Below are 15,180 nucleotides of genomic sequence, written 5' to 3' on the forward strand. Positions count from 1 at the left end.
CCTAGTTACAGTCAAGTGGTAACTTGTCCTTTCTTGTGTCTAAACTGGGAAGGAAGCCTTTTTCCAAGGTAGCTAATACGGATCTCATTTTTGTAACACGACTTATTCAGCTGGATGGTGAATATGGATGCATTTTCTGGCTGTAGCGTAAGTGTCCATTAATGTGTCTGAGAACATTTTTGTCCCCAGTCTGCAATGGTTAATAGTCTCAGGTTCTCCCACATCTCTCTTCTCATAGATCCCTTAGGATTTCATCCACCAGGCATTATTCATGCCTAACTCCCACAGACTCCAGGGAATTTGTTTCTCATGTTCTCAACATTAGCAGGTTATTTTGCATTCTGTTCTTATTCGCCTGCCAGGTTTATCCCAGGCTCAATGTAGTTTACCTAAAATCCGATAGAGAAGAAGCTAAACTTCATTTGACCACAAGATTGTGTTTAGGGTTGCTGGACTTTTAAGTGCCTTGCAGTTTCCTGTACAAGACTGTAATTCTTAAACTATTATGTGATTAGGTCTGTTTTGCCTTAACAGGGTCTGTGACTCAGGAAAACGAGAACAAGCCTGACTGCAGAGTATTCACAGAGTTTGGTTCATTTTTATCCATTTGCTTTAGGATTTAGCATGGTTTCACTGTTCCATATCCCTGACCACTGATTCCATGGAAGACCCTTTGTCATCTCTCCAAATGGTGTCCAAAACCTGTATCTTTGCAAACGTTCCTGCCATTTCTTTCTGTCATTACTGTCTATAGCAGCTGCAGGAGTTCACAACTTGTACAATAGAGAATACATGGCCTAAGGCTTAGGTTTTCCCTCCCAGCACTTGTTTGCTATAGGAGTTAAATCATTCTCTCAAACAGTGGCCCTCTTGAGGAGACCTGTGTTGTTGCAGTTTTCAAGACTAAAGTGCCTTGCAGGAGATAGTAGTCACTGCACCCAGACTCCGAAGAGATTGTTGTTTGCATATCTGTTAAATGTGCGAAGTCCCACCACCAAGGGCCTATGAAGTGGCAGCATCCTCAAAAAGTATAAATATTTTCAGACAGTGGCTCATATTGAGTGATGGAGGGTGGAATGTGTAACCCATTTCTGAATCAGATACCCAAAGCTGGAAAATGAATAGTTTCTGTATTACTAAGCATGGTGAAAAAATATTTTCTTACCTTCGTTTTCCATTCTTCCCTGCCAGTTAGGTAAAATGATGCACGGAAACACTTAGTTGGAAACCTTAGCAGATAATTTATGTATATGAGGAATCTTTATTCAGCAAAAGCTTATTCCTAGAGGTGAAATGTTATAGACCTAAATTTTCTTCATCCAGACTTAGGTAAAAGGAGAAGATTTGAAAATCTTCATTCCATTTTTAAGGTGTGAGTCTTTCAGGCAGCTCTGCAAGGATATGGTGATTCATTCATTTATGAGGGTGAGAGAGAATTTAAAATTATGTAACTCATTAGTTACCTTTCCAGGTGTGGGATTATGAATGTTTTCATTACATCTGTTTATGCCTTAGACGAGTGTTTATGTTTAAATAAACAGGTATAGCACAGGCTTACCCAGCGTTTATACAAATGGGAGCAATAATTATTTGTCTTCTGAGAAATTAATCCATTATCATGTGAGTTGAGAAATTCATGTAAATCCACAAACCTAATTTTAAAGCGTCACAGTTGCGCGTCATTTGTTGTGTTATTAATGAGGATGAGCCAGGGCAGGCTGCGAATGCCTCAGGAAAGACCCTTAATGGACAGGAGTGTTGTTTCTTCCTCAGGCTTTTCTTTGGGGCCTGTCTTAAGAGCATAGACACCCAGCCATCCCTCCACTCCGTTCTTGAAAGCTGCCTTCTGCTGGAGTCACAATTTGTACAATAGAGAATAGATGAACTAAAGATGAGGTTTTCCCTCCCAGCGCTTTTTTGCTATGGAGTTAAATCATTCTCTCAAACAGTGGTCCTCTTGCAGACTGATCAGGGAAATCTTGTCTGCCAGATAAGTGAGAGATTAGCGTGATACATTTTCCTTTTCCTTTCCCCCTCCTCTGCCTCCACCCTCCATAATTCCATGAATCAATGGTCTTGAGACGTAAATGACAGTACAGACACTATAGACAGCATCGTCCCTGACCTGGACTTCTGTGATTCTGGAAAATTATAAAATTAGGGAATCCTGGACCTGAAAAGACCAGAGCTAAAAAGACCAGCTAAAGAGACCGTCTGGTTGAGGATGCTATTCAGAAGAATTTCTAAACCACCCTAAATAAACATTTGGTAAAGGACTGAGCAACTTAAGAAGCTTGTAGCGTTAATACAGACATCAGTTTAAACCCATTTAAGGGCTTGAGAACCTACAGCTGTATCTTCTAATTTCTGATTAGATATTTTAAAAATATCTAAGCCTAATCCATTTGAAATAATTTGATGGGAATTCGTTTCTAAAAGTCTGCATTCATTTCTAAATCTGAATTAAAGTGTTTTAAATGCAATTTTATAACTTTTAGGGTTACATGGAAGCTTTAAGCAAGATATATAATGCTGTCAGAACAAAGTCATCACACAAGTTAGTAAGTAGGGTTTAGTAATGTAGATAACTTGGAAGCAGAGTTGCAAACTAATAGAAATTAGGACTTTTTGAGTCTCCGAAAAGTTTATTCTTCAAAGTTAAAGCTTCACACTGTCGTGTTGGGTTAGCAGTTTGTTTTGTTTTGTTTCTTATAGATGGCTGGCTTCTCCTTCACTCCTGGCTAAATGAACAGAATTTAAGTTGTAAGAACTCTGAATTAGTCATATTCTATCATACAGTAGACTCTTTAGCATTCTCTAACAGGATTCTGTGATTCATAACTGATCGCAAAGTTTCTTGAGACATAATCATTCATCATTTTGCCAAAGAATACATTTGGTCCTCTATATTGAGAGGTTGGAGTAAGGCTGTGGCTAATGAAAGAGGATATTGTAACTGCCATGTTCTTCATGCACATTGAAAATATTCTGTGTAGCTGATGATAATACACAGTATAATACTACCTCATCTCCTACTCTGTCTCCCCCAAGAATCATATTTTAAAAACAAGAACACTTGGCAGCTTGGACCTCTGCATTCTGTGTTTTCTTTCTTAAGATAAGCTGAAGTAAAACTTGGCTTACCACGTCTGCTGCTCAATGTAAGCCACATTACCATTCCCCACATTACTCAAAGGCAGGAGAGGATGGTGCGTTGGAGCCCAAGATACAGCCGTGTGGGAGATCTATTACTCCTCGTAGTCCATGTCACACTTGGCAGGGATTCTGGTGTGAGTGGGGCATTTGGTCACCTAGACAGCAACTTACATAGAGAAAAGGCTGCTCAAGTCCTGGATAAGCCCAAAGGATGAATCCTCAGCCAGTAGGTGGGAATAATCAGACAGAACCATGCCCCACAGATCTCCTAAAGGGTTGTCGTCACCACACCCATCTCACTGCCCAGTTCTCCATTGGTGAGGAGGACTCAGCTAGTGTTGGCATCCCTTCCTAGTCTACTTAGAACGTTTAGTCTTGGCAGTACTCCCAACAAGCACATATAAACACGTGTGTGCACATATGCAGGCGTCCCATGACTTCAAGGATTTAAAGAAATGTATGTCCTTCCTACAAAAGGGCTCAGGGACCCTTCCTATTTGGAAAGATGGAGACAAGTAGAGTTTCAAAGAATCAGGGAGTCCCAAGGAACCGGCTTTTCCAGGACCTTATTTCTTTCTTTTCCTATCCCTATTCTCCCTGACAGAAGTGGAAGCCAAGAGGAGTCAAGCAAAAAGGTCCCAGAGGTGGGTGGGGCACACACATAGTTTAGAAACACAGTGTGGATATTGGGAATGAGAATAAGCACACTCCCCTATACTACGTCAGATCATTGGGATTTTCTAGTTTTATGTAAAAGGGAGCAAAAGGCACCCACAGTTGTCAGTAGATCTGTACTCTCAAACAGGAAGAGAATGAGAATAACAAAACAGTTTCTTCCTGACTTCTGCTGTGTTCTGAGAGCCTCCCGCGACCTACCCCTTCGGGCTCCTTGTTTTTGGATGCTTGGTTGTGAATGAGTTACCCTACCTGCTGAGTCAGCTTCTATTGAACCAGAAGAGTCAGAGCCACTGAGGGCCAACTGATGCTTAAACATTTACGAAAGCACTTTCAGTCTTCCTCCTTGTTGTTTTTGTTGTGGGATGATTGATCTGGGCATTTAAACATACCTTGCAATGTAAAATCCAAACTTCTTCATTTAGTACACATAGCCCTTCAGAATCTAGCTCTTACCTGCTGCCTCCACCACTTCCTCTACTCCACCCTTGTTGAGCTCAGTGTGATTCCCAAAATTACTCACATGGTTGCATGTTGCTGTGCCCTTGCACAGACTCTTGTTTCCCTTCCCTAAGTATCCCCTTCTGTCTTATGTTAGCAGACTTCTTTTCAACTTCAGTACCCATCTGAAACATCAGGTGATGCCTGGAAAATTTCTAGGGCAATTTGTTCATTTAGAGGGTAAATTTAAATTACACAGCTTACTGAATGACCGAGGCATCAAGGAGGGACAGCTCCACAGTGTCACCTTTACTAGGACTCCTATTGCTTCTAAACAATGGGTGCATTTGCCAAATTATACATTTGGTCCTCTATATTGAGAGGTTGGAGTGAGGCTGTGGCATATTATTTCTCAAGCATCACTTCCCCTAGAAGGCCTCTCTTGTTCTTACTCCCACAACTGGCCTCAAGCTCTTTCTCTGAGCTACCACATCATCCATGTACATCATTGTCATAAGCAGTCAGCATGCAACATTCATTCACTTTTCCATTAATACAAGCATCCATTTAACAAATCTTTGTTAAGTGTTAGCACATGCCCAAATTTAAGGGATTTAGCTGGAAATACAGATATCAACAACTGAAAAAGTAACCAATGGTAACAGTCATAGTGTTATAGCTGATGCAACATTAGAGCTTTAGATATTGACAAAGATCCTGGTAGTGTACGACATAATCCAAAGGAAGAAGGAATATTTTATTAGAAGCCTAGCCACTCTGGAACTCAATATATATAATAGTAAAGGTTGTTGTAAATTCAAAGCAAAAAACAAAACAAAAACAAAAAATCTCATACCCTTTCTCGAATGCACCATCATTTAAAAACCATAGGAGTGGTGGTAATTGTGACACTGTGGAGCGGTCCTTCTTTGATGTCTCAGTCACTCAGTAAGCCATGTAATTTAAATTGACCCTCTGAGTGAGCTCTGAGAAGTTGCTCTGAAAATATCCAAGTACATGTTACAATGAGAATGAGAGAAGCAGGAGGGAAAGGCAGGGGCATCAGGAAGGTAGAAGAGAAGGAGGTTTAGAATCAAGCACAAAGAGGGCTCAAAATCACATGGAAATTGGGGCCAGTCATTCAATTAGCCAGGGGACTAATGACTTTATGCATGCTGCTCTGTAGTCTACCATCATTAGGGGCATCTTAAACATAGAAAAAAAGGAACACCCAATTTCACTTCAGGCACCCAGCCACAGGAACGTTCCTAAGGTCGAGCCTTTGCATTGAAAGTGAGACCGTTATCTAAGGATTCCTCTCCACACCCTGATTCCTGAGGAGGGTTCAAAGACAGAAACAATGACAGGCCTGTTGCTGGGCTTTGCTGTCTGCAGTAAATGAATGTTCAGCCCTTGCCCTCCTGACCTGCTTGTCTTTGTTTCTACAGAACAGTGCTCGGCATGGCAGGGATTCCAGGGCTCCTCTTCCTTCTCTTCCTTCTGCTCTGTGCTGTTGGACAAGTGAGCCCTTACAGTGCCCCCTGGAAACCCACTTGGCCTGCATACCGCCTCCCTGTCGTCTTGCCCCAGTCTACCCTCAGTTTAGCCAAGCCAGACTTTGGAGCCGAAGCCAAATTGGAAGTATCTTCTTCATGTGGACCCCAGTGTCATAAGGGAACTCCACTGCCCACTTATGAAGAGGCCAAGCAATATCTGTCTTATGAAACGCTCTATGCCAATGGCAGTCGCACGGAGACACAGGTGGGCATCTACATCCTCAGCAGTAGTGGAGGTGGGGCCCAACACCGAGACTCAGGGTCTTCAGGAAAGTCTCGGAGGAAGCGGCAGATTTATGGCTATGACAGCAGGTTCAGCATTTTTGGGAAGGACTTCCTGCTCAACTACCCTTTCTCAACATCAGTGAAGTTATCCACAGGCTGCACCGGCACCCTGGTGGCAGAGAAGCATGTCCTCACAGCTGCCCACTGCATACACGATGGAAAAACCTATGTGAAAGGAACCCAGAAGCTTCGAGTGGGCTTCCTGAAGCCCAAGTTTAAAGATGGTGGTCGAGGGGCCAATGACTCCACTTCAGCCATGCCCGAGAAGATGAAATTTCAGTGGATCCGGGTGAAACGCACCCATGTGCCCAAGGGTTGGATCAAGGGCAATGCCAACGACATCGGCATGGATTATGACTATGCCCTCCTGGAACTCAAAAAGCCCCACAAGAGAAAATTTATGAAGATTGGGGTGAGCCCTCCTGCTAAGCAGCTGCCAGGGGGCAGAATCCACTTCTCTGGTTATGATAATGACCGACCAGGCAATTTGGTGTATCGCTTCTGCGACGTCAAAGATGAGACCTATGACCTGCTCTACCAGCAATGTGATGCCCAGCCAGGGGCCAGCGGGTCTGGGGTCTATGTGAGGATGTGGAAGAGACAGCAGCAGAAGTGGGAGCGAAAAATTATTGGCATTTTTTCAGGGCACCAGTGGGTGGACATGAATGGTTCCCCACAGGATTTTAACGTGGCTGTTAGAATCACTCCACTCAAATATGCCCAGATTTGCTATTGGATTAAAGGAAACTACCTGGATTGTAGGGAGGGGTGACACAGTGTTCCTTCCTGGCAACAGTTAAGAGTCTTCATGGACTTATTTTAGGAGGCCCAAATTGTTTTTTGTCATTGGCGTGCACACGTGTGTGTGTGTGTGTGTGTGTGTGTGTAATATGTCGTATAATCTTTTACCTAATTTCTTAAAATTGCAAGATGACTGGCTTTATTATTTGAAAACCGGTTTGTGTATCATACCATATATCATTTAAGCAGTTTGAAGGCATACTTTTGCATAGAAATAAAAAAATACTGATGTTTGGGGCAATGAGGAATATTTGACAATTAAGTTAATCCTTCACATTTTTGAAAACTTTGATTTTTATTTCATCTGAACTTGTTTCAAAGGTTTATATTAAATATTTGGCATACAAGAGATATGAATTCATGTGTACATGTGTGTTTTCTTCTGAGATTCATCTTCGTGGTGGGTTTTTTCGTTTTTTTCTCCAGTGCCTGATCATTGATGCTTCCATAAGGTAGTGTTCCTATTTAGGAACTTTGACAACATTTGTTAGGAAGTTAGAATATTTTGGGTTTAAGGCATTTGCACAGTAGTCTTTGAACAGTAAAACAATGTGTTGACTATACTGATACACATATTAAACTATACCTTATAGTAAACCAGTATCCCAAGCTGCTTTTAGTTCCAAAAATAGTTTCTCTTCCAAAGGCTGTTGCTCTGCTTTGTAGGAAGTCTTTGCAGATGGCCCTCCCAACTTTAAAGTCATACCAGAGTGGTCAAGACTGTTTAGCCCAACTCTTCCACTTAACAGGATTTCACTCACGTTTCTGGAACTAGCTATTTTTCAGAAGACAATAATCAGGGCTTAATTAGAACAGGCCGTATTTCCTTCCAGCAAACAGTTGTGGTCACACTAAAAACAATCATAGCATTTTACCCCTGGATTATAGCACATCTCATGTTTTATCATTTGGATGGAGTAATTTAAAATGAATTAAATTCCAGAGAACAATGGAAGCATTGCTTGGCAGATGTCACAACAGAATAACCACTTGTTTGGAGCCTGGCACAGTCCTCCAGCCTGATCAAAAATTATTCTGCATAGTTTTCAGTGTGCTTTCTGGGAGCTATGTACGTCTTCAATTTGGAAACTTCTCTTTCTCATTTATAGTAAAAATACTTGGAAGTTACTTTAAGAAAACCAGTGTGGCCTTTTCCCCACTAGCTTTAAAAGGGCCCCTTTTGCTGGAATGCTCGAGGTTATAGATAAACGATTAGGTATAATAGCAAAAATGAAAATTGGGAAAATGCAAAAATGGATCAGAATCATGCCTTCCAATAAAGGCCTTTACAAATGTTTTATCAATATTATCAAATTACAGCATATAAAGAAAATACTTGGACTTACTGTATGTTTTTATTTTATGGCTCTCAGCCTAAGTAAGCACTTCTTTCTAAATGTATCAGGGAGAAAAAAGCAAATGGACTACAAGGCACATGTTTGCTGTTCTTCCACCCCAGGTAAACCTGCATTGTAGCAATTTGTGAGGACATTCAGATGGAGCACTGTCACTTAGACATTCTCCAGGGCTTTCTTGAGCTTTTTGGAAGGATAATTCTGATAAGAAGGATAATTCTGATAAGGCACTCAAGGAATATACAACCACAGTGCTTTCTTCAAATCATATAAGAAATACTATGCATAGCAGGGAGATGCAGAGCCGCCAGGAAAATTCTGAGTTCCAACACATTTTTCTTTGGAATCTAACAGGAATCTAGCCTGAGGAAGAAGAGAGGTCTCCATTTCTATGTCTGGTATTTGGGGGTTTTGTTTGCTTAGTGATAAAAAGGTCACTGAACACCAAGACCAGAATGGATTTTTTAAAAAAATAGATGCTCCTTTTATGAAGCACCTTGATTCCTTGATTGTGTTTTTTTGCAAAGTTAGACAATGGCACAAAGTCAAAATGAAATCAATGTTTAGTTCACAAGTAGATGTAATTTACTAAAGTATGATACACCCATATGCTGTATACAGCTTAACTCATAGAACCGTAAAAGAAAATTGTAAACTAATTCAACATGTCCATCTTTTTAGTGATAGTAAAAGAAAGCATGGTATTAAACTATCATAGTAGTTGACAGAAAAAGAAAAAAGGACTCATGGCGTTATTAATGTAATGAGTGCTTTACATGTATTAGTTATACACGTTAGAAGCATATTTGCCTAGTTCGACTAGTAGAACCACGTTTCCCAAAGTGTGCAGGTAAACACTCATGCCTTACGATTTTCTACCAAAAGTAAAAAGGGTCATATTAAGTCAGAGGAAGATGCCTCTTCATTTTCCCTCTCTTTATCAGAGGTTCGCATGCCTGTCTGCACATTAAAAGCTCTGGGAAGACCTGTTGTAAAGGGACAAGTTGAGGTTGTAAAATCTGCATTTAAATAAACATCTCTGATCACAAAACCCTTGTTTTCTCATATAATGCCTATGAGCAATCTGGTGTTCTATCAAACACATTCTGGAGATCTCTGTAACAGCCTTTTCGTTGAGGTGATAATGTAGAAAGAATGATGAGTCCAAGTGGGGTCAGGTGCCTTTAGGGTTTAACCAGACCCTGTAACCAGGATTTGGAAGTCTTCACAGCGTGAAATTAGAAATAATAAATTTGAAAATTATCAGTCGCTGAGAATCAGAAGTTTGTGGCAGAACTGGGGACACATATTTTACATAGACTTTAAATTTTGAATTTTGGAAAGGAGATAGTGTTTTTAAAAGGTGGGGAAATAGCCTTAAAGAGGTAAAGAAATATGAGCCAGTAAATGGTAGAGTTGTATGTGTATTCTTTCTTTTTATTGTTTTTGGACCAAAAAGGGATTGAAATATCAAGGTCATGCTCCCAATTCCCTGTTCTTTTGTAGCTCAGTCTACCTGCTTGGGGAGATAGGAAACACCCGGTGATGCCTGGATCATGTATTCAAGGAATCACTCTTTCCCTAACAAACCCTACGGGAAGTCTTTAACTCAGAACTTGTTAAGGATGACTAAGCCTGTCCTGGAATGATGACTCTAGGCTACTTTCTGCTAACTGAAGGGTAAATGGCAGCCATCCAGGGAATTCTGACAGTGATCCCCAACACTAAGGGCTTCCTTCTTACTTTGCCTGGGTTCTGCTGCTATTCATGTCTGCACTTTCTTTGTTCTTGTCATGAATCAGCTCAAGTATACCTTGAAGTTTCCTCTAACCATTGATTTCTATGGATGTTTGATAAGGCAGCCATTTCATTTATTCAGAATGGGATTCTTTTGAGAATGCTATGAATAATGAAGCTGGGGCAGCAGCTGTAAGCCAGGTATGTTTTGGCCAACAAGCATGTTTGGTCACCTAATTATTAACCTTTCAAAGCACTGTATAGAGTGCAGACTGGCAGCCATCCTTGCTAATCTAGGAACAAAGGTGGGGCTGCAACTCCCTGTGTTTCTCCTCTCTGGGCTTCCATTGTGATTCCTGTGATACCTTCTTTGCCTGGCTCGGCATTCTGAGGGCCTCCAATAGGGGAAGGGCATTTAAAAATCCTTTCGATGGGATGGGGTCATCGTATATACATAGACATGGGGCCATTTCTGGAAGATCAACAACACATCTGTTTTTAGTCTGGGGTTCCCCCCGGAGGAGGAAATAAACCAGCTTCCAGAACAAGAGTAAACAGGGGTTGGCTGGGCATGGTGGCTCATGCCTGTAATCCTAGCACTTTGGGAGGCCGAGGAAGGTGGATCACTTGAGGTGAGGAGATCCAGACTAGCCCTGCTAACATGGTGAAACCCCATCTCTACTAAAAATACAAAAATTGGCCGGGCATGGTGGCACATGCCTGTAGTCCCAGCTACTAGGGAAGCTAAGGCAGGAGAATTGCTTGAATCTAGGAGTCGGTGGTTGCAATGAGCCAAAATTATGCCACTGCACTCCAGCCTAGGCAACAGAGTGAGACTCTGTCTCAAAAAAAATTTTTTTTTTAATTTTAAAAAAAGGGTAAACAGGATTAAGAGCTGAGATAGCAGCCTGGTATGGGAAGATGATGGCCTTGGAGTTGGGCAGACTGATTCCATAGTTGCCTAGTTCCTTATGGCAAATAAATCCCAATGCAGTGTGGTTTAAAATTTAAACCCTCCATATGATTTAAAGATCCTCCGTCTTCTGGGTTATAGCTTCTCAGTGGGCTCGGTTGAAGCTGAGGAAGAGAGAAAGGAGACAGGCATCTTTATCTGACTCACTGCGATGAGGTTCTCTCTTCATTGCTTGCTGCTTCTCAGATAACACCAGCTCTTCTACCCTCTTTAGCCCTTACCTGTGGTGATATAACCCTCTGTCTCCTGCTTTTGGGGGCACCTTTATCTACCAGATAGCTCTCTCAAGTACACAGCCAGCAAGATGCTTCAAGCCCAGTCATCTTGTTTCCTATTTGCATAACCCACAAGAAACTCATAGGCTTGCTACACCTGTGTGTTAGTGGCTCATTGAGCATTTGGGAGGGAATATGTTTGAGCCTCAACAAACTGAAGTGCAAGGGCCCCTGGCAGTAGCAAACTCATTTTGTTTAAGAGATAGATGGGGAAGAGTTCAAAAAGCTAGAGTCCAGCCAGCTCATACAGAAATTAAGGATTCTGGTAAGGTCTTTTTAATTCATCTTACTTGCTGGGGGATACAGTCAAAGGACTTTAAGTAGGATCCCTGGTGGGGCCTCATCAGGACCGACTTATCCATGAAGGGACAGTGGGCACAGTGCCTGGGGCCCACAGCAGTTTTAGGCATCACACAGAAATATTTTAACTTATTTTAAAATCAGAAGAAGAAAGTGAATTTTTAAGCCTAATAAAATGTGCTAATATAATGGTAACATATTTATCTCTGTATTAACAGTCATAAAATATAGTTTTTAATATTTTTAATGGAGGAGGAGACTTATGAAGCCAAAAGTGCTTAGGGCCCACAAAAATCACAGTGCAGCCCTGAAACTCATTTATATTTTACAATATCTCTTTGGATGCTAAATAGAGAATGGATTTTAGGCAGTGGCAAGGGGAAAACTAGTAATCCAGGTAAGAAATGGCAGTGGCTTTGACTATGGAAGTAGAGGATATTGAATAGTGGTCATATCTGGAAGAGTATATATTTGAAAGTAGAGCCATCATGAATAGGTGTGGTAAAGGGGGAATCAAGAATGACTGCTTGGCTTGGGGCCTAAGCATCCAGGCAATTCCAGGTGCCATTTGCTGAGATAAGAAAGACTAAAGGAAGAGAATTAGATTCTGCTGTGGAAATGAAAACCAAGAATTCCTGTGTCAGTAGTGTTAGGTTTCAGTTGTCTAGCGGACACCCAAATGCCAATGTCAAATGAACTATAGGATCTCTGATTGTGAAGCTCAGTAGAAATATCTCAAATGTACTTGTAGATGGTATTTAAACCACAGAGAGATAATATCACCTGGGGAGAGAATGAGGCTTGAGAGGAGAAGAAGGCTGAGGACTGAGTCCCAGTCTACCAACATTTATTAGAAGAGGAGGAGGGTTCAGTAGAAGAGGAGAAGGAAGAGGAGGAGAAGGAGGAGGAGGCAGTAAGGAAGCTGGTAAGAAGCCACCAATAAGGTTGAGGACAAAGAGGAAAATGTAGCCTCAAAGAAACCAAGAGAAAAAAGTTGGAAGCCAAGTTGAGGAAGGGGAGACAAAGGGTGGGACAAGATCAGATTGCACTTCAGGCTATGTTTAGAAATGTCCCTCTGGCTATGGTGGGAAAGATGGGGTGGAAGGCAGGAGACCAGAGAGGAGTCTGTCTAGTCCTCCAAGCCCCAGCTGTTTTCATGACAAGCAGAACTTTGCCTTGTGTATCTCTGTGCACCCACCATGCAAGCATGGGGCACTGTGCACCAGCTATGCTTATCATGCCTGTGAATGAGGGATTGATTAACTGAATCCTTCAGGGACACTTGTGACAGCTGTGCCCACAAGAAGAGCAAGAACCCAGGCATCAATGGGGTGGTGCAAACATGGGCTCAGGGAGGCCCCCTGCCATCCCCTCCTGCCTGGAATAATGTTTTCTGAGAGGCAGAAAGTGCAGGGTGACTCTTCAGTGTGGTATTTGTCTATGTGTGTATCAAGTGTGTAAAAATACTGAGTGCTCTCTTAGTCTTGATTTATCACTGCCCCTTGTCTTTGGGCTATTAAAAGGACTAAGGCCCTCTCTTCCATAAAGAGCAAGAACAGCTTTGAGAAGTGTCAAGTTCCAATCCAGTGAAGAAAGACTGAAGTGTTTGCCTTGGAGAGAATGAGGAGAGTCTCAGGAAATGAAATAAACAGACAAAGGGGCTAGAATCCGAGCAGCAGCCATGGGAACAGCAGCCGATTCTTGCCATCCAATGAGCTGTCTTCTCAGGATGGCCTTGCCTGGCTATCTTCTCTGAAGTTCAATGCTCCTCAGCCTCTTCTTCGGGCAGTTCTTATTGTCCTTCCCTGTTTTTTTTTGTCCTGCTCTGCACTTATCACTAACTCTGTTATATTTATGTATTTGTCCTCTGCCACTAGAATATAATTTCATGAGGACGGAGGTTTTTGTCTGTTGTGTCCACAATTAGTATAGTGCCTGGCATGTAGGTTCTCAATAAATAATGTTATTCAAATGGATGATTGAATGAATGATCCCAGATGGTTTATATAACCCAGAAAATGATGACTTAGGATTACTTGAGCTTGGATATTCTTTGGGTCCAAACACATCCCAGAATAAAACTCTTGTGGTGTTTTGTATGTATTCTGTTCTATTCTAGCATGTGTTACATTGCTGTTGTTATTTATGTGTCTGTCTCTCCTACTAGACTATGAGCCTTGCAAGAGCAGGGGCTGAGTTCTGTTCTTCTCTGTCTTCCTTTATCTATCCCATGGTCTAGCACAGGAATTATTTGTGAGAAAATGAGTGTCTGTCTGTCTTGACCTGTCATAACAGAGATCCTCTCCCACATCTCACAGGCAACAAGCTAGAGTTCAGTGCTATCTATCACCTCCTCTCCAGCTCCCCTGCCACTGCCCTGATTTCACCTTGATTTTTCTCCTTTAACTATGACAGCAGATTCCAAATCAGATTCTGAGCCTCCCCGCTCACCCACACCTGCCCAAGACATGTTCTGAAGCAAAGACATGATCAGGCCCCTCCCCTATGTTTCCTATTGACTAGATGCTGGTTACTAGAGAAGTTTAGTTTTCTTAGCCTTGAATCCATGACCCATCCAATATAGTGATCAGATTTATCCCCCATTGCTTTCCAGAGTCACATAACCTGGCATCTAGCCAAGTTGCACCAAACGCATCTGTGTTTTCAACCCTCTCTCATCGCTCAAGCTCTTCTACCCTCTAGCTAGGTTGCCCTTCCTCCATCTCTTCAATTAGTCAATCAGTCAGTTATTCATTCAGCAAATGTCCTCAAGCCCACCTCGGTGCCAGTCACTGTGTTCACACTGGGGCTGCAGAGATGACTGAGATACATCCCTGTGCTCAGGGTTGTTTATGTGTCTTCTCCTTTTGAGGTCACTGTAGTCATGACTCTTGCTGTACCTCCCAGAGTGATGAGGCTCAGTAACTACTGTCTCCACAAAATATCTTGGCCTCAGTACAATGGAATTGCCACTTTGTAAATTGAATAAGTTGAGTGTTTCCCATACATTTTAATAAATCTTTGAGTTACCATCCTGCCTGATTATTACATTTCCTTTCTTGGATTTATTAATACTTGCTCCACATCCAGTTCCCTGATGGAAAATGCCATGTTTGGTAAACTACTATAGCCCCAAGCATGACTAATATCCTCTGTGGATAAGGCATTCTGGGACATAAGGACACTGTTTTTTTAAAGTGACAGGTTTTACTACTCCAGGATGATTTCCAGACCAGCTGAACACAGAGTTGGAATAGAAATGCCACCATTTTGCCTTTCTACTTTCACAGAAAAAAAAAATGTGTTCATAGAGTATAACATAATATCAGGAAGAATTCATTCAATTCCTTCATTATATCTTTACCGATCAGCCTCTTTATGCTTCGTTTTGTTCTTCAAGCTGTTTAGTGTCCCAAGTTCTCTTCACTCTATTTGTCTGAGTTCTTGAAAATTGTAAAATCCTATGAAGATTCATCTGCAAAAAAATTTAACTTGAAAATCTAATTATTTATAAGACCCACTTTTGTGAAAGAATAATACATAATGATCATGTTTGAGTCTAAAAATCTGGACATTTATAGTTGTGATCAGATTTATTTACATTCTATATTTTTTCAAATGGCCTA

The 15,180-nt window shown here is 41.5% G+C and overlaps 2 protein-coding genes across 4 annotated transcripts in view; one reads left to right on the plus strand and one right to left on the minus strand.

Moving 5' to 3' along the window:
- PRSS23 (serine protease 23) overlaps positions 1 to 9,320 on the plus strand; it is a 124,018-nt gene extending 114,698 nt beyond the window's left edge. For all 3 annotated transcript variants that reach the window (XM_050755872.1, XM_050755874.1, XM_050755871.1), the window contains one exon: positions 5,721 to 9,320. In XM_050755872.1, the coding sequence (XP_050611829.1) occupies positions 5,734 to 6,885 (1,152 nt within the window). In that variant the 5' untranslated portion in view covers positions 5,721 to 5,733 and the 3' untranslated portion in view covers positions 6,886 to 9,320. The remainder of the gene's footprint in view (positions 1 to 5,720) is intronic.
- ME3 (malic enzyme 3) overlaps positions 1 to 15,180 on the minus strand; it is a 1,085,505-nt gene that overhangs the window by 347,322 nt on the left and 723,003 nt on the right. The window lies entirely within an intron of this gene.

Source organism: Macaca thibetana, chromosome 14 (assembly GCF_024542745.1).
Source record: "Macaca thibetana thibetana isolate TM-01 chromosome 14, ASM2454274v1, whole genome shotgun sequence".
In the NCBI taxonomy this organism is placed as follows: Eukaryota; Metazoa; Chordata; class Mammalia; order Primates; family Cercopithecidae; genus Macaca; species Macaca thibetana.